The 19,651-nt window shown below is 31.7% G+C and overlaps 4 protein-coding genes across 4 annotated transcripts in view; all 4 read left to right on the top strand.

Annotated features, from left to right (window-relative positions):
- Positions 1 to 2,098: 2,098 nt before the first annotated feature.
- LOC123693541 (cadherin-23) overlaps positions 2,099 to 19,651 on the top strand; it is a 38,868-nt gene continuing 21,315 nt past the window's right edge. Inside the window, exon 1 of the mRNA XM_045638701.1 lies at positions 2,099 to 2,176. The gene's annotated coding sequence lies outside the window, so the exon portion shown is untranslated. The remainder of the gene's footprint in view (positions 2,177 to 19,651) is intronic.
- On the top strand, positions 5,084 to 6,206 carry LOC123693543 (prostaglandin reductase 1-like). The gene has a single exon (XM_045638704.1). The coding sequence runs from the start codon at positions 5,139 to 5,141 to the stop codon at positions 6,144 to 6,146; it is 1,008 nt and encodes a 335-aa protein (XP_045494660.1). The 5' UTR covers positions 5,084 to 5,138; the 3' UTR covers positions 6,147 to 6,206.
- Positions 7,550 to 8,703, top strand: LOC123693544 (prostaglandin reductase 1-like). Its single transcript, XM_045638705.1, has one exon. It carries the CDS (start codon positions 7,615 to 7,617, stop codon positions 8,620 to 8,622), a length of 1,008 nt encoding a protein of 335 aa, XP_045494661.1. The 5' UTR covers positions 7,550 to 7,614; the 3' UTR covers positions 8,623 to 8,703.
- LOC123693542 (prostaglandin reductase 1-like) lies at positions 11,406 to 12,739 on the top strand. The gene has a single exon (XM_045638703.1). The coding sequence runs from the start codon at positions 11,625 to 11,627 to the stop codon at positions 12,630 to 12,632; it is 1,008 nt and encodes a 335-aa protein (XP_045494659.1). The 5' UTR covers positions 11,406 to 11,624; the 3' UTR covers positions 12,633 to 12,739.

Genomic DNA, 19,651 nt, shown 5'->3' with positions numbered 1-19,651 from the left:
TGTCTGTATTAAGATGAAAAGTGATGCATAGAATTCTGCACTCAGTCACGATGGCTCCTTTCAAATGTAATCCAACAGGATGATTACAATACGATTGGATCTACCACTCCATACCATCCATACCACTACTATATTACCTACTTGCTCTGTGTACCACTCTTCTCGTGAACGTTTGTTGATGGAGAAGTCAACAAACATCGGGATTTATCCCGATTTTCTATTTATTTGTAGAAAATGTAGGTACAATTTTACGTGGCCTTACCCATAAACGATTATTTGTTTTATAATATTAATATATGTAACTATCTATATTTTAAGAAATTTATAAACAAGCTAGGTATGTCTCAGATTAAAAAACTAATGCTGAAGTATTGGTACATATGCAAAGTTGAAATAAACAATATAAGTAGGTATATACTAGGTATTACTTGAGAATTTCTCGACGAGAGAATTGCTTCCATTATTTAATGCGATTTGCGTACTACTCCGCTCTACTACTTACTACTGAAATAGGTCACAATGGTACCTACATACACATTTGAATACAATACCCAGCACCCAGTTTAATTGTAAGCAAGCGTGACAAAACATAGAAAGTATGTACCTATATTACTACGCAAAGTACCTAGTTTACAAAAACAAGTGCCTTACATTTAGGGGTTAACTTGACTAATAAAGGGGTTACTAATTTACTATTGTTATTTCGGAGCACAATAATATTAACCTAATCGTACACTCCGCATAATATTTTTTCATACATATTTAGATACAGTAAACTTAAATTAATCTCAATAAAAAATGTGCAGTTCTGACCCATTTTAATGCCATTTCCGTTGTACCGCTTTCGTCCAGTAACCTGCTATGCGTCACTTGATCAATTAGCTATTATTTAATCTGTAGCCCACGTAGCATATGGTTTAGCGTCACGGTCAATGCACGTACCTACACCTCGTCCGAGGGAGTGACACGCTTCGCTACCCATAGACCGTTCCAAATTCAAATGTAGAAAATGCAGGTGAAGATAATATTTTTATTTTACTTTTTAATTGTAATATGAAATGTTTCTGGCCAGCATCTTGCCAGTAATTAATTACATAGGCTGTGCAGTTCATCTTAAATCTACAAATTAAAGAGGTAAAAATAATAATTTATTTATTCCCCTTTTAATATTTATTTAAATCATAATGAGAAATTTGGCAATTTGTAGAAAATACTTTTATAAGTAAATAAATAAAGTTATTTTAAGTGCGAATAAAATTTGCATCAACGGTGAATCTTATTTATCCTACTTTGTTACGCGATAGTTTGTAATGTAGAGATAAAAAATAGAAAACTGCTGATCAGACTTCGTTAACAAATGTATCACAGAAATAAATTTTAGTTTTGGAATATCATTTTTAGATTTGAGTTAGAGCGAAATTTATACAGGTAAGTATACCATGTGAATATAAACAAGTGATAACTGCGTTAAAAACAACCGACTTCAAACTTGCACTTGCAAAATTTACAAATACCTACAGACAAAAATGCTCATAAAATAAAAACTACCGGGCCTATCCGAATAAAATTTTTATGGGACCAATTCGACACCATCCCGCATCGAACAAAAAAGAATCACGCAAATCGGTTCAGAAACCTCGGAGTAATCGATGTACATACATAAAAAAATATATATATATACCGGCCGAATTGATAACCTCCTCCTTTTTTTGAAGTCGGTTAAAGATGCACGGGTTGAAGCTAATTTGACCCTAATTAAACTTAACAGTACATGTTATAATCTGAATTCTGAAATGTTTACGTTTTATTTCAACACTGCAGAATGCACTCATTCATGCAAGAAAATCCAACTAAATTCTGTGAGGTTTACCTTCCCTTTTCTCTTCCTATATTGACTAAAGTTATTAAGTACTTTTAACCGTAGACTAACAAGTAGAGAAATGTATATTATCCGTAGAGCTTTAGGTAGAGTTTTAAGTTGCTTGAAAACTTTATTTTGGTATATATGTGGGCACCAATGGGGAATGGGGATACTCACAACTTACAGGCAGTTGCGCTACGCCGGGCAAAGTGATAGTACGTCATCCGCGTGAAGTGTAGTGAATGGTAGCTTTATTTATGAGCAGTTTACATATTCGATTATGCAGTTTTCCATAGACGAGTAATTTTTTTAATTGTGAGTATGATTAAATTTTATTTTAATGCTTATTAGATGTAGATATTATTTTTGATATTATGGTAGAGACAGCTTATTTAAGAAATAAAGTTACAGTTTTTAATTAATATATTTTTTATGTAAAGCTACGTGACAAAAATAATATAAAATAAATATCAAAAGATTTAAAGTAAGTATGTAAATAAATAGTTGTATTCATTCACGATAAATAAAACCGCAAACACATGAATGTAAGCCTAAACCTCATCTCATATTATAATACTTACACGTTTCAGTTTTTTCAGTTTTTTTTTTTTATGGTACTTTATTGGTTAATTTACACATATTTAATTAAAATTGACAATACATATTTATTATTTTTACATAAAATAATAATCTAAGATATTTTACGCTGTTAGGTACCTAATCTGTTATCTTGAAAATTTTAGAACGTTTTTTGTCTGAACTCCAAAAAAGTAATAAGGTGGCTTTCTAATTTATTTCTACTAAAACTGTTAACGCCTTTTAATTATAATGTAACTGTTAAAATGAATGAGTTGTTATAAACTTAGTTAAAATTGTATTCTTTACTGAAGTCGGAGATCTTTTTCTTTTTCGACTTATAAAATCTAGGACCTTATAATAAAGTACTATAAATATCCAAAATAATTTTCTAAATAATATTGAGTAATCAATTCCTAGATAAAGATAGATATAATTATTATGATAGGTAAAACGATCCAGGACCAATTTTCATATCAACTATTTTTAGGAACTTTTTAGAGGACGTAAATTTAAAGTGGGAACAATATTTTGAATAAACATATTTTTATAGGATGGATATATTCAAAACTTCAGATTACACAATTTCTGGATAACATAATATTCTGTTTAGCATAGAGGTCAGCTAAAATGACAATAATACGTCGAAAATTTACAAAAAAAAACATGTAAGGCTTTCAGGGACATTTTCATTTAGTGTTGAAATTGATTGACGATTGCTCTACATTTCATGGAACAGATTTAAAATTGTGGTTAATTTTATTAATTATACTTAATGGTTAATGTTATTAATTATACATTTTATTTCCCAAACATTTTATTGCTTCAAATTAAATAAATAAGAACAAACACTTCCAACTTTCTCTCTGAGCAATTGTGATGAAGTCAAAATAACCTTGCATAAAATTAAGCCGTTCTACTATCAAATATTATTTTAGTTAATAAATATTATATTACATTTCAAGTTTTTATATACCCATAAATGAGAGTAAAGCCATCGGTGTCAACAAACAAATCAAAGCGCTAAGTAGATCGTGACAGATCAACGATTATAGGCCAGCCAATTTTATATCCATAAAAATTGCTTACCTATCGACAATGAAAGTGCTGCGAAATGTAATCTAATTGAATACTTTTAATCCAATATTTTTAATAAACTAGGTACCTACACCGGATCCAGTTGCAAGACTCGGAATAAAAAAAAAACCTATGTCACTAAGAATATGATAATAAAATACGAAAGCGATACTACCGAAAGTTTTTCTTTCTTTATTTGTTCAGTTTTATCTTTCCTATAATGAATGTAACACGATTAATATGAATACAATTGTAAATTATAGTCTAGGAACTAGGTATGCCATAGTAGGCATATGTACCTTCTATTTGTTTGAAACTTTCAATATAATAATTGACTAGGCATTACGAAGAATAGACGATTAAAAAACTCTATGTACCTGTAACCTGTTAATTTTTCCATGATTTCATTGTCATGCAAATTACAATTATTCTTGAATCTACGCTCAATTACGCGAACCATAATTTCGATACACCTTTTGTTTCAAAAGCACTTGCTTTTAATTTGGGAATCAGACTTTTTTGCATCAATTTGAGATATAAAGATTAGAAGAACAATAAGAATTTCGACGTTATTTATTTCTAACTTGCATTAATATACTACATAGGCCGTGGTTTTGTTTACAAATACGCGGAAAATAGGTAATGTTCGGAATTTAGTCATTAAAATTATGTACCTAGGTATACCTACTGATTTTCTTATGAAGTTAATTAATGTAGAGTAGATATTGTGTTAATAAGAGATCAAACACAATTGAAAGAAAACTTACATTGATTCAAACTTTCAAGTCAATAATATGACTTATGAGGTAATTACGTCGATTAGAGAATTACTATAATAGATTGAACCCCTTCGCCTAGAACCTATGAATGTTATCTAAATATCTAGTACATTTCAAAGTTCCATAAGTAGGAGGAGATAAGCACCATATTTTAATGTTTATTTAAACATAGAGTCATTACGGTATTGTTTATTTTAATAAATACATCTAACAGCAATCCCTAAAAATAGCAAACATCACTTTATGTAAAGCGACCGGAACTAGTTTTATAGCTAATAGCCTATATAGGTGAAGTATGCACCTTCGATGTCAGCCGAACTTTTTGTTGTCTTGGAAACCGTGTGAAACACTCGGTAACAATATAACTATAGGTAATCATTCAGATGAGATCTGAGGTTATGAATTTAAGATATTTTTTTCTATTTTTGAATTATAAGATGATAAGATTGTAATCCTAACTAATATTATAAAAGCGAAAGTAACTCTATCAGTTTGTATTTGTGTCTCTTCTTCACGCTTAAACTTGGATTTTCGGTACAGATATAGTTTGAGACGTGAGAAAGGACATAGAATAAGTTTGATCAGGGAATTCCCACGGGAAGTATGCGGACTTTTCTTTGACAACAAGGCGTAGCCGCGGGCGGAAAGCTAGTAACTAATAAAATATTAAATATCTCTAATTATTATGGCACACATTTTTGCGATTATATATTTTATCATATACGAGATAACCCATCGTACAACTATCTATCAGTGATAATAATGCGTCGGCAGTATTGTATGATTTTATAAAAATGATTATTCACTCAGTTACTTACCGATTGTGAAGGTTAGAATACGTCAACATGGTTAAGGCTCGCAAATACGTTGTGAAAAAACTTTTTGAAGGGGTTCCCAAGATTGAAGATTTTGATATTGTGGAATACGATCTTCCGCCCTTACAAAATGGAGAAATACTTGTTAAAACCCAATGGGTGAGTGTTGATCCATACCAAAGAGCGTATAATAGCAGATATCCGAAACCATACGATCAATTTGGTTTCAATGTGGGAGAAGTGGAAGACACCAGGAACCCTCGTTTCCCCATTGGCACGAAGGTTGTTACACACAGTGGTTGGTGTAATTACTGCGTTGTTAGTCCTAATGAATCCAAAACAATGTTTGACGTTGTCTACAAACTACCCGATTTAAAAGGTTTGTCCCCGTCAGTTGGTATTGGGGCAGCCGGAATGGTTGGAATAACAGCATATTTTGGGTTCCTTGAAATATGTCAACCCAAAGCTGGAGAAACTGTGGTTGTGACTGGTGCAGCTGGCGCAGTTGGTTCCATTGTGGGACAAATTGCTAAAATTAAAGGATGCAAGGTTATCGGATTTGCGGGAACAGATGATAAAGTCGCATGGCTCCAGAATGAGTTAGGATTTGATAAAGCGTATAATTACAAGACTTGTAATCTTAATGAAGTACTTAAAGTTGCTGCTCCAAACGGTGTGGACTGTTACTTCGATAATGTTGGTGGGGAAATGAGCAGCACAATCATAAGCCACATGAATAATTTCGGCAGAGTGTCTGTATGCGGTAGTATTAGTGCTTATAATGACGATCATTCCCAGTTACCAAGGGCTCCCATCTTACAATTCGACATTGTTATGAAGCAATTGAAAATTGAAGGATTTTTGGTTCACCGTTGGCTTAACCGTTGGCCAGAAGCAATTGAGGAACTTTGTAAATGGGTTTTCGAAGGAAAAATAAAGACAAAGGAAACTATTACTGAAGGGTTCGACAACATATTCAATGCGTTTATTGGAATGTTAGCTGGTGATAATACCGGCAAGGCAGTAGTCAAGCTGTAAACACGATATTGTATAGTTTCTACGGTATAACATTTCATATTAACGAATAAAATGAGTTATGTGTAAAACTGTAGTTTTTGTACAATGATCACGGATGTTAGAAATTAAAATCAACTAGTTATCTTATCAATGAAATCTAATCAAAAGTTGGAATTTATAATGTGATAAAATTATTTAATTTTGTTTACTTTTTATTTTTTATCAAGGCTAAATAAGTCAATGCTAATTGATTGGTATATCACGTGCCATATTATATAATACCAGTAACTAGATATTTTAAATAATTTTCATTTGTGGAAATGGTCAACTCTAACCAACTAGCGTACCTACAAAACGAGTGCATATTATAAAAAAATGTTTATTTCAGCAGATAGATTTGATATAGATCCGTGGCTCTGAATGTAAGAGATTTTTTTCACTAATCTATATTAATATTATAAAGCTGAAGAGTTTGTTTGTTTGAACGCGCTAATCTCACGAACTACTGGTCCGATTTGAAAAATTATTTCGGTGTTAGATAGCCCATTTATCGAGGAAGGCTATAAGGCTATGTAATATGTATCATCACGCTAAGACCAACAGAAGCGGAGCCACGCGGGTGAAACCGCGGAGCGCAGCAAGTATTAAAATATAAAATGCGAAGTCGTTCTCAAGTTTAAAAAAATAATAACAATTGATTTTTAAATTTTAATAGTCTCTGGTGGTACTTAAAATACTTCAATTTAAATACTAAAGATAGCAAATTTTTAATGCTGAACGAAACATTCCTTGGAATCGAACGTTTTTATTTTATCACTTCAATATGTAAACATGAAGAAATTTTGTAAAGAGAGCCCTTGTTCTTGTTACATAATTTTTTTTCTTATGAAATTACAGATAATTTTTTTTGCATATTTGTGTCATTTACCTATTATGACACAAATATGCAAAAAAAATTTGTTATTCTTCGAAGTTTCAAATTGAGGTCTTACACCGTAGAAGAAGTTAAAATGTTCTACTTTCAAATTGCTCATCAAAATGAAACGTCTTAAAAGAAATGTGCATTTATTTATTTCCATAATTACACCTTATTACCAATTAAACTATTTTAATTTTTACCTGACCTGACCATTTTATGTGAATTTTAGAAAATCTTTGAATACAGTTCTGTTTCTGTTTAAAAAATAAAAGAAAAGTTGCCTTAATTTCCTGAAAATGAAAAATTATTTATTTCAGAAAAAACATTATAACAATACAAATCCTATTTCCAATATTTAAAATACTTTTCCTCCAAGAGCCATGCACAATTTTAATCTTGTATATAGATAACGCTGGCACAAATTGTTGCGAGAATTTTTATCATATACGAGATAACCCACAGTACAACTATCTATGTATGAATAATAAAACCCCAATAGGATCATAGGATTTTATAAAAATGATAATTTATTCAGTTACTTACCGATTGTCAAGGTAGTCAGACGTCAATATGGTAAAGGCTCGTAAATATGTTGTGAAAAAGTATTTCGAAGGAATTCCTAAACGAGAAGATTATGAAATTGTAGAATACAATCTTCCGCCCTTACAAAATGGCGAACTTCTTGTTAAAACCCAATGGGTGAGTGTGGATCCATACCAAAGAGCATATAATAGGAGATATCCGGTACCCTACGATCAATTTGGTTTCATAGTGGGAGTAGTAGAAGACACCAAAAATCCTCGTTTCCCCATTGGTACAAATGTTGTTACACATAGTGGTTGGTGTGATTACAGTATCGTAAATGCAAATGAATCCAAAACAATAAGGGACGTTGTTTACAAACTGCCAGATTTAAAAGGTTTGTCCCCGTCTGTTGGTATTGGGGCAGCCGGAATGGTTGGTATAACAGCATATTTTGGGTTTCTTGAAATATGTCAACCTAAAGCTGGAGAAACTGTGGTTGTGACTGGTGCAGCTGGCGCAGTTGGTTCCATTGTGGGGCAAATTGCTAAAATTAAAGGATGCAAGGTTATCGGATTTGCGGGAACAGATGATAAAGTCGCATGGCTCCAGAATGAGCTAGGATTTGACAAAGCGTATAATTACAAGACTTGTAATGTTAATGAGGTTCTTAAAGTTGCTGCTCCAAATGGTGTCGACTGTTACTTCGATAATGTTGGTGGAGAAATGAGCAGCACAATCATTAGCCACATGAATGATTTCGGCAGAGTGTCTGTATGCGGTAGTATTAGTGCTTATAATGATGACCATTCCCAGTTACCAAGGGCACCCATTTTACAATTCGACATTGTTATGAAGCAATTGAAAATTGAAGGATTTTTGGTTTACCGTTGGCTTAACCGATGGCCAGAAGCAATTGAGGAACTTTGTAAATGGGTTTTCGAAGGAAAAATAAAGACAAAGGAAACTATTACTGAAGGGTTCGACAACATATTCAGTGCCTTTGTTGGAATGTTAGTTGGTGATAATACTGGCAAGGCATTAGTCAAGCTGTAAAGACGCTATTTTATTGATGTGTTTTAGTGATCCGATGGTGTAACGTTTTTTAATAACGAATAAAATGAATTATTTGTAAAACTGTAGTTTTTGTACCATCATCACAAATGTTATGACTTTAAAATCAACTACCTAATAAATAATAATCTTATCAATGATATATATCAAAAATAGTTTGTTTTGTTAAACATTTATTTTGTTTCTCTATTTATCAAGCCAAAAGTACATACTTCTACTAGTAAGTAGTCAATGCTATTGATTTGTACATAATTTTCAGATAGTATCTTCTGGCTGAAAATATTTAATTATTTACTTACACAGTACTTACTCTACAAATTAAAATTAACTTACTGAATGTCAGTTGGTAATACCGAAGCATAACACCTCAGGCTTCAAGGGTAGTTTTAAGTACGCCGCGTCCAAAATTTGGAATGACTTACCGCCACCTTTAAAATTGAAACAGGATATCTCCTTCTTAACATTTAAAAGGAAATTAAAAGAGACTTTGTTAAAGAAGCAAATTGAAGACTGGCGTGCTTCAACCCAATAGCTACCTTTCTGTTGATCTTGGCGTGATGATATACCTATATAACCTTGGCTTCCATATCGTATCACATGTTGTACTGTTTTGACTTTCCTGGGATTTATTGTATATGTACATATGACACATTATATGCCTTTTCATATACCTATTACATTATTTTATATTCCTATTATATTTGGTATTATATTATTCTTAATTATATATTTCTGCCGTAATATAAATTATATGCATTTATTTTTATATTTATTTTTTTATTATTAATATTTATATACTTCCTTATGTATATATTTATTTTAAGTACCTAGACTTAATTCTTTTTTTAATACTAAGACGAACCGCAATCGCCGGTACAGCCTGAAAATCAGCGCTGCTTTTGTGCAGCATTTTGCTGAGGCTGTATCCGTTTGCCTAATTGTAAGATAATTTTATAATGTGTTTGGCTGTGTTTTTTTTGGCAATAAATTTCTTTTCTTTCTTTCTTTCTTTCTTTCTTTTACGTAAATCAGATTTTGTTTGACAACATTCATATGAAACAAAATAAAAATCGTCGAAACTGTAAATAAAATAGAGATTCAACATTTCAGATATTAATGTTAAATGTTGAAACGTGATACAGAAGAACGTTAGAACATCTTTTTTACTACGCATGAAATGTCATCCAAAAAATTACTTTTATTCCTTCAGAAAATGAATTCAACATTTTTTAACTATTTCCATGCAAATTACAATAAGAGCTGCAGTATTCAGATTTCATAGTTTTCAGATATAATATTATTATGATATTTCAACTTTAGCTTGCAAATAAAATTACATTCTTTTTTTATATTTTAAATATTTATTTTAATTTCATTCAATTATGTATTATGTTTTATTTGTAACTGAATATTCTACGGATTCTGTGAATCCGAAAAGATCCTAAAGACTATGAAGACGCTAATCCATTGCATTTGCACCCTCTCTCAACGTTCATTTAAAACTAGCGGTCCGCCCCGGCTTCGTCCGTGGTACATTTTTACGTTTTCTCTCCATAAGAACAAGCCTCGTACTTCAAGAAATGTAATAAACAAAGAATTAACGAAATCGGTTCAGTTGTTCTCGAGTTATGCGCTTACCAACACATTTTGCGATTCATTTTTATATTATAGATTATTTTGATCAATAAACAGATACCAACAGAATCGAGCTGTAGGATCTTGTACTATACGTAAGTACTTAATACATCATTATCGTGATGAGTTGTTTTAAACATTCATTCATTATTCAGTTACTTAACGACGGTTACGTTTAAACTTTAAACCACGTAAACATAGTTAAAGCTCGAAAATATTGATATCGTAACTTTGATTTCTTGAAATATGCAACCTAAAGCTAGAGAAACTGTTGAAACTGGTACAGCTGGAGTAGTGCAAATTGCTAAAATTAAAGGATGGTTATCGGATTTGCGGGAACAGATGATAAAGTCGCATGGCTCCAGAATGAGCTAGGATTTGGCAAGGCGTATAATTACAAGACTTGTTATGTTAATGAAGTACTTAAAGTTGCTGCTTAAAACTTTGGCGGAGCCAGCAAAATAATAAACCACATGAATGATTGCGGTACAGTGTATATTTGCGGTAGAACCAGCGTAAATAATGCTGACACTTCTCAGTTACCAATGGCTCCCATTTTATAATTCGACATTGCTTTTTGAGGTATTAATCAAAAATACATATGTAATCAAAAATAATTTTAATTGTAACTATTACTGATATAATAATTAAATTCATTATTTTTTACAGATCGATACATTAAAAAATTATTTACTAAAATTATATTTAACGGACAACGGTTTGTACGATAGATAGAGATACATTTTATCATTAAATAATATAATAAGCCGTCACTTTCCTATCTGTAACTAATAGATTAGTAATGAGTAAATACTTTAAGTACCTACTACCTACTTCTACTTCTAGGCCTTCTAGCCACAGATCCACTGCTTGATTCTGCATTGTTTTTTGATAAAATTAACTTTAAATGAAAGTTAAAGGAATATGCAATGGATTAGCGATTACAGCGATAGGTTGTTTGGTTGCAAGTTTCGTAATACGTTTTTGTTGCATAAATATTTTATAGGAAATTAATTTTATCATAGATTAAAGCTTTATATTTCCCGTTTACGATAATCCATGGTTTTCACTTTTCCGTTAAAATTGACCATTACAAAAAATAATTACAGATACTTGCGGTCAATTTTTTACAAACGCTAATCAACTGCATACCTACTCCCTCAACGTTCATTTAAAATTAATTTGATCAAAAAACAGATACCTGCAAAATCGAGGAGTCGGATCTTGTACTATACATAAATAATAGTACTTAATAGGTAATGCATAGTACATCATTATCGTGAAGAGTTGTTTTTATCATTATACATTACTCAGTTACTTAACGACGGTCACGTTTAAATCACGTAAACATGGTTAAAGCTCGAAAATACGTCGTAATCAAATATTTCGAAGGATTTCCTAAACGCGATGATTTTAACATTGTGGAATACGAATTACCGCCGCTACAAAACGGTGAAATTCTAATCAAAGCGGAATGGTTGAGTGTAGACCCATACCAACGAGCATACAATAGGAAATTTCCCCTTCCCTTTGATCAATTCGGGTTCATTGTAGGAGTAGTAGAAGATTCTAGAAACCCTCGATTTCAACTCGGCGATAAGGTCGTTTCACATAGTTGCTGGAGTGATTTTAGCATTGTGAGTCCAAATATATGTAATTCTAAATTGGATATTACGTACAAACTTCCAGATTTAAGAGGTTTATCGCCATCTCTTGGTATAAGTGCAATTAGCGCTGTAGGAGCCACAGCATATTTTGGATTTCTAGAAATATGTCAACCCAAAGCAGGAGAAACTGTTGTTGTGACTGGAGCAGCTGGCGCAGTTGGTTCCATTGTGGGGCAAATTGCTAAAATTAAAGGATGCAAGGTTATCGGATTTGCGGGAACAGATGATAAAGTCGCATGGCTCCAGAATGAGCTAGGATTTGACAAAGCGTATAATTACAAGACTTGTAATGTTAATGAGGTTCTTAAAGTTGCTGCTCCAAATGGTGTCGACTGTTACTTTGATAATGTTGGTGGAGAAATGAGCAGCACAATCATTAGCCACATGAATGATTTCGGCAGAGTGTCTGTATGCGGTAGTATTAGTGCTTATAATGATGACCAGTCCCAGTTACCACGGGCTCCCATTTTACAATTCGACATTGTTATGAAGCAATTGAAAATTGAAGGATTTTTAGCTCATCGTTGGTTCGAACAATGGCCAGAAGCATTCGAAGCCCTCATTAAATGGGTTTTAGAAGGTAAAATAAAAATAAATGAACATATTACTGAAGGATTTGACAATATATTTGAGGCCTTTATTGGAATGTTAGCTGGAAAAAATACCGGTAAAGCTATTGTGAAAATATAGAGACGACATATCCGGAGTTTTGCTGGCTTACAGTCTTAAAAAGTTTGTAATATAAACATTTAAATCACGTAATTAATGCATATATTCAAATACACTCTCTAAGAAAACGCTCTTTTATTCTAAGTACTTCGATATAAACGGCTTTATAAAATATGTTCGCATTCATATATTATGTATTATGAGTCTAGTATCGAAAAGAATGATAAAAATGTTCTAAAAATATTTATTTTCCTATTTTAAATTCTTAGTAGGTACTATATTAAAATAATAATAGTTTAAAAAAACTAAAAAACACGCTTTTTATAGAAAACCGAACTAAAAAATAGAAAATTTTATCAAATTAGTGTATTGTCATCGGTCCTCAATAAATCTACAAAGTTTGAACGAAATCTGGCCGTTTAAAGTGGGTCAAAATCGCGCCCAAAGAAGTCGGTTACAAACATACAGGTGAAGCTAATATAAAGCGTGTAAAAATGTATGGATCAATGTTTGTTACTCTGTCATGCGAGAACTACAGAACCAATTTTGATGATACCTGTTTGTTTGTTTGCTTGTTTGAACGCGCTTATCTCAGGAACCACGGGTCTTATTTTAAAAATTATTTCATTGTTAGATAATCCATTTATCAAGAATGACTATAGGCCATAAATATCATCACGCTAAGACCAACAGGAGCGGAACAAAGCGGGTTAAAGCGCGGGGCGCAGCACATAAGCTGTAGAAATACCTACTTGCTATTAGAATGAATCCGCTAGTGATACTAATATCAATATAATAAATAAATAAATATAAAAGTGTAATCCAGAGACAGGACACCGGATACGTTGCGGGACTATCGGGGTACGGTCGGTCGAGCCGTCACGCCCGCTGCGCCCGCGCTCACCTGTACCGGCAGCGTTGGGCGATGCCCTTGTTCAACTATAGGAGCATTTGCATTTTTCTACAAAGATCCTTGTTTAATTCTGCGGTCTGTGGAATAGTTTATTTTTGATTATCTTCTTGTTTCAAATTTCTTTAATTTCCATAACCACTTGGTTCAGACTCTACATTTATTATGACTAGGATTCGGGCGTTGTGAGCATGGTGACAATTATTATAAAAACTGCCAAATACTATAATCTACAGGTTAATATCACTTATTTATGTTGTTATAAGGTTTATTCGCTTTCTATAATTACTAATAATAATTCTTGTAGTGTCAGTTTACTTTCAGGGTAACCGTGTGGTTAGTGTCTTATTATTAAGTTGAAATATAAACTAGCAATACGATTGTTGAACTTGTATGTTATTGTATCGATATCAGTCGGTTTATTAAAAATAATAAAGAGAGAAAAGGCCTAATAATTAAGGTTTATATAATTCTTACCACGATAAAAGTTCTCATGATGAAAGTTCTAGAGCATAACAAATATTATTCCACATTCTAAAAATGTTATTTTGGTAAGTTTCACCAGTTTAATATTAATATAATCCATAAATGAGGAATTACCAACGACAGAGAGATTTTCACACTTCTACATTGAAACCATTATCTAATATTCAGAATTACTTTTATATCGTTATGAATATTTACAACTGACAGGTCTCTCTACATTTTTATCACACAATCTACAGCTATAAAACATTATACAGGTATTTCCCGTTTTATTTTTTAAAAGTTATTATGTAAGTATTGTCATTTTACTCATTAGGTAAAGGGCTTTCGATGTCAGTATAAAGTTTTTTGATATCTGCAATAGTTACGGAATAATCGCCTGTGCACACTTAACGATTACACCCTGTAGGTACCTACAAAGTTATACTTTTGGATAGATCGGCAGTCTTCAGCGGCAAAACAGTTAATCTAATTTGATAGTACAAGGGAAAGTAGACAAATAATTTTCCATCTGCATGTTCAATAATAGCTATTGGATTGCGTGCGCGCGTGTCAGTTGTAACTAGCAGGTAAGTAGTAATAGGAGGTTATAGTAATAGTGTGAGCATCTGAATGAAGGAAGCGGCCCTGTGATTAAGTGCAATTGTGATACTTTCGCTAATAAAAAGCGGTTCACCTGCTTTGTAGCACCGGACATCTGTTTGACATTATTTCTGTACTTGAGACATACCAAGGTATGACTCGTCGGTGTTCATTAGGAGATATCTTCTAGATAGTAAGGTGCAACGTTTTCAAATAAGATTTTAATCGTTAGAATTATGCACTTCCTTACAGTATAATTAAACATCATCATATTTTGATAATCTTTAGTTTTGAATTTTTATATAATATTCATGTTGTTTAGTGTACCTACTGTTGGTAAAAACAATTTTGTTTACTTCAATAAAAATATAATCAAATACAATACTGAGGTTTTATTTAGAACCTCTACGCAATATAATAGAGTAGGTAGGTCCCTATAAACTACAAATCAATAGGTAATATTATTTACAATTACAACGGCGGAAAGCTAAAATAATAACAGTGAACAGGGTAAAGTAAAAAATGCTAAGTATCTAGTTTATATGTAATTGCATAAATACAAAGTACCAGTATAGTTACGTAAATCACACTCATGATATCCTACCTATATGATGTAAATTAGCGACAAATTAACTTACTGCGTCTTAGGTCTTAACCTAAAAAGTAAGCGATTACTAATTAAGTTACGACGGCTTTTATTACATATAAGCCAATTTTTAGGAAATACACACCCTTAACAGTAATCTCTTAAATCTTGAATAGGCACATAGTTAAAGCTTTCCGCACGCGGCTTCGCCCACGTGATCATAGAAATTAACACACAAACACACACACACACACACACCCTTACACACACGCACACACACCCTCACACACGCACACTCCCTCACACACACACACCCTCAATACGTATATCCTTTCTTTTAAATTCTTCTTTTAGATTTTTAGTTCAACTTCTCTCAACTTTTTTGTAAAGAGTTTATTTTTTTAATTTCATCAAATTTTTGGCTAAAGTGATACTTGCATAGTATAGAATAGTTATAATATTCAGGTATATAACTTGTATCAACGGATGGATAAATGTCTCCTGTAACACAGGACATTTCCTAGCATAGGAGACATTGTTCAAATATTGCAATTAATTGTACCTACAGCTACTAGTTTATGTTTTACTTATATGTAAGTTATCCCATAATTGCATGTACATGTATATTTTTTTGTTGTCAAATAAAGAATTTATTATTTATTAATTTATAATTATTTAGTTTTATAACAATTAAAGCATTCAGTTAATAGGTAGTATCTAAACAAAAAGTAGCCTAACCACAGATAATATACATATATTAGTTCTCTACCTAACTCTATTGCGATATGATAGAAGTAAGAAGAAAAACTAAACAATCAGTTTGGCATTTTTTTTATTTTATTATACATAATATTATGTACCTAGTAAGGATGTCATTCATATGAACATGTTGCGTTTATACAGATTTTATCGGACGTTATTATATTTAAGGCACGACTAGCATATTTTTACAATTAAGTAAACCTTGGGTATATTTTTAAAGTTTGTGATAAGAATTAGGTATTATACTAATAAAGATAATATTGCTTTGGACTTTGTTCAGACAAATAAAAATAATTTTAAAGTAGATGGGGATCTAATCTCATCTTTCTATGATTATAGTCGCCTAAATTTTGTGAATATGATGGATGATTATGAATATTTGTTATTCTTCCACGAAAAACGGTTGATGAGATTATTCATGAATAGTATCTAGATTCTAGGTACGCTTTAACGTGTGTGAAGTCGCAGATTGAAGTCAAAGGTTAAACCTACATTATAGTTTAAATAAATAAAGTAATTGTGTATTTTATACTAGAGGAATGTAAACCACGTACCTACCTACATTGGTTCTTAATACAAGTCAATAACTGCGTCAAAAACAACCGACTTCAAACTTGCACTTGCAACATTTACAAATACAGACAAAAATGCTCATAAAATAAAAACTACTGGGCCTATCCGAATAAAATTTTTATGGGATCAATTCGACACTATCCCGCATCGAACAAAAAAAGAATCACGTAAATCGGTTCAGAAACCTCGGAGTCATCGGTGTACATACATAAAAAAAACATATCGGCCGAATTGATAACCTCCTCCTTTTTCTTAAGTCGGTTAAAAATAAATATAGACTTAATGTTAGACAGTATAATATAAGCTACTTTATATGGTTAGGTACGTTACGTATGATTGTAATGCCGTAGTTCTACTTTTTATAGTATTTTAATAAATTATACTAACATATAAGAAAATCATTATTGTAGATATCGACTTGTTATTAGGTACTATATCTTTTTTTTTTATTACTTTAGAACGAATGCCACTGCCATAGTACCTACTAAACACCTACCTACTAATCTAATTCCAGACCATTAATTAAATTTAAGACTTCACTAGGTATATCGATTTGTAAATTGAAATATGACATTTATTTTCTAGTTCCCTATAATAAAGTCAAAAACAATGAGAAATAGATTTGAAATGTTTAATGAAGTAACGGAGGGTAAGCTTTCTCTCGTTTCGGCGAGTGATTTGAACTCCTTTTGGTTAAAAGTAAACACTTCACTGTCTTCCGTCACGCCATTACACACAGACATACACAATACCTGTTTAATTTGTATACACTTTCTCAACATACATGATACCTATTTAACAAAGTACCTATATGTAACTGTACTCATATAAATATAACATAATTAATTATTATTCTTCTATTTTTCACACCTTTACGTCAACAAACAAAAAGAAAGTGCAACGCAAGGTTTCCTTGTGAAGTCTCACGATAAAATAAGTATTTATTAAATACTACTATACTTAAAGTAAAATAAGTCATCATAATATTTTTAAGTATTTATGTATATTTGCTCATTACAAGAATTAAAGTGTAATACCGGCTACAATGACATTTCGCATGCAAAGTGCCCTTAATTTAAATAACAATACAGCAGACGCTAAGCCAACACGGCTTCAAGAGGCTCATTTATTGAAGCTCAGAATTCATTAGCTGTAAGTGATGACAAGACTGCAAAGATATGACAGTTGCAATACGTAGCTATTAGCAAAATTCTCACACATCCTCGTATGTGAATGATAGTTCACAAAAGCAGGGTTCAACCTCCGACACTCTCCCATTATTTTCGAGCATCGGCCTTCACACCCAATGAGCCTTTTGTTTCAAACAGACAGGAAGGATTTTGACGAATTATTCATCGGTTATTCTCATATCAACGATACTCAAATCGTGTGAAATTTTCTAAAAATCAGTCAGTACTTACTGGTATATAGCAGCTTTTCTTTTTAAATAAGTATGAATTATAACGGATGCACTAATTGAAAATAATAATGTATTGGTAATATGTTCCATACTTAGTAATTATGGTAATAATGACTTATATAATGGATAGTAGGAGTACTTAAGCTACACAGATCAGTTAACCTGTGTTATAACGTTCTTAATAAGGAAGCAACTTTTCCATAATATTCTATTTAGAAAGTTAAAGTTACATATTATAAGAAAAAATTATTCTGCAGAAGAGTAATAGGAACCTACTCAAAGTGCTTTGATGAACATGTTATATATATTATAGCATAATCTTAATAAAATACAGGGTGTCTCAAAAGAAAGTTGGTTTTTGGCATACACTTTAGATTTAAGATACCCCCACAAGAAAAAGTCCATGGGAGTTAAATCATTTTAATAATTAATAAACATTTTTTCAATACACCGCTTACTTTTTTTTTTATTCATCCACTAAATATAAACTTTCTTTTGAGACATCCTGTATATCTTCTCTTAGGGATACTCTACATTTTGAAGTGATAACTTCGTTTGGGAGGGTAAAGCGCTTCGTTTCGTATTTTTACAGTCGTACATTCAAAATGGTAATGATTATACCATGTTCATATACCGCAACCCGTCCAGTAATGCGAGGTCACTTTTAATTATTTTTTATGTAATGTCACCATTGTTTGGAAAGACCGGTGCGTGTGAATACGCCATAGAAATTACTGTTTCTCATTAATTTGACGTAACTCTTAAAACTTTTATAATGGTTATGATCACATTATAAATGTAGTAATTGTTCATTAAGCAAAAGAAATTTTATCGTAGGTATTATGTAATCTGACAACAAATTTGTTTACATAGATAATATTATATTTGTAGTTATCTCTTGATCTATCTAGCCTGAAGTTTTAGCACGTTAATATCTACTATTAATGAAGATTTAATACATAAGCATGTATTAACAATAGATACGTTGATCAATAGTTTATAATAACAACTTCAGTTTACATAATGCCAAAAAAAACATTGAAACCATTACACTTCGTTATTTTTTCTTAATTCGTTCTGCAAAATTGGAAACATCAGAGCTGGGTCGTAACTTCAAATCTTTTTATTAACTTTGTAATGTTTTTTTCTATCGGATTTAACGTTATCGTATTTCTTATGAAATCAAAAAGTTTTGTGTAAAATAAATAAATTGCAAAACCAACATCAAACAAAATATGCGCAACGTAGTTATAAAAGACATCAATTTTATGTTCTGACATGGTTCTGACTTTTCTTTTCGTTCGTGCTTTATTGGTTTTGGTTAATTCAATTTTTTTTTTTTTTTTTTAAGCTGATTTTGTTATGTTCTTAATGTTGCTAAGCTTCGTAGCGGTAATTAACGTATATTATATCAAAAATGAATATAATAAGGTTTAATGTATCTATAATATTAATATCGGAAGCGATCACATATTCCTGGAATAAAGGACAAACTTCAGGTAGGTACGTAGATAGATATTGCCAAAAAAATATTTAAAAAAAATTCCCGCGTGTCATATTGATTGAGGCCGACGAAATTGGAGAACAAAAAATATAAGATTATTGAGCACATTTTCACAAAACAATTTCAAATAGAGTAATATCGGTAATTCGTTACTGTATATTATGCTTTTATACGTAAGTAAATCGATTGTGAATGTTCAAAGCAGTATTGATAGTAA

This window comes from Colias croceus, chromosome 8 (assembly GCF_905220415.1).
Source record: "Colias croceus chromosome 8, ilColCroc2.1".
NCBI lineage: Eukaryota > Metazoa > Arthropoda > Insecta > Lepidoptera > Pieridae > Colias > Colias croceus.
This window is presented reverse-complemented; position numbering and strand designations above follow the sequence as displayed.

Coding starts and splice junctions, on each gene's coding strand:
- LOC123693543 (XM_045638704.1), top strand. CDS start 5,139: ATGGTTAAGGCTCGCAAATACGTTGTGAAAAAACTTTTTGAAGGGGTT.
- LOC123693544 (XM_045638705.1), top strand. CDS start 7,615: ATGGTAAAGGCTCGTAAATATGTTGTGAAAAAGTATTTCGAAGGAATT.
- LOC123693542 (XM_045638703.1), top strand. CDS start 11,625: ATGGTTAAAGCTCGAAAATACGTCGTAATCAAATATTTCGAAGGATTT.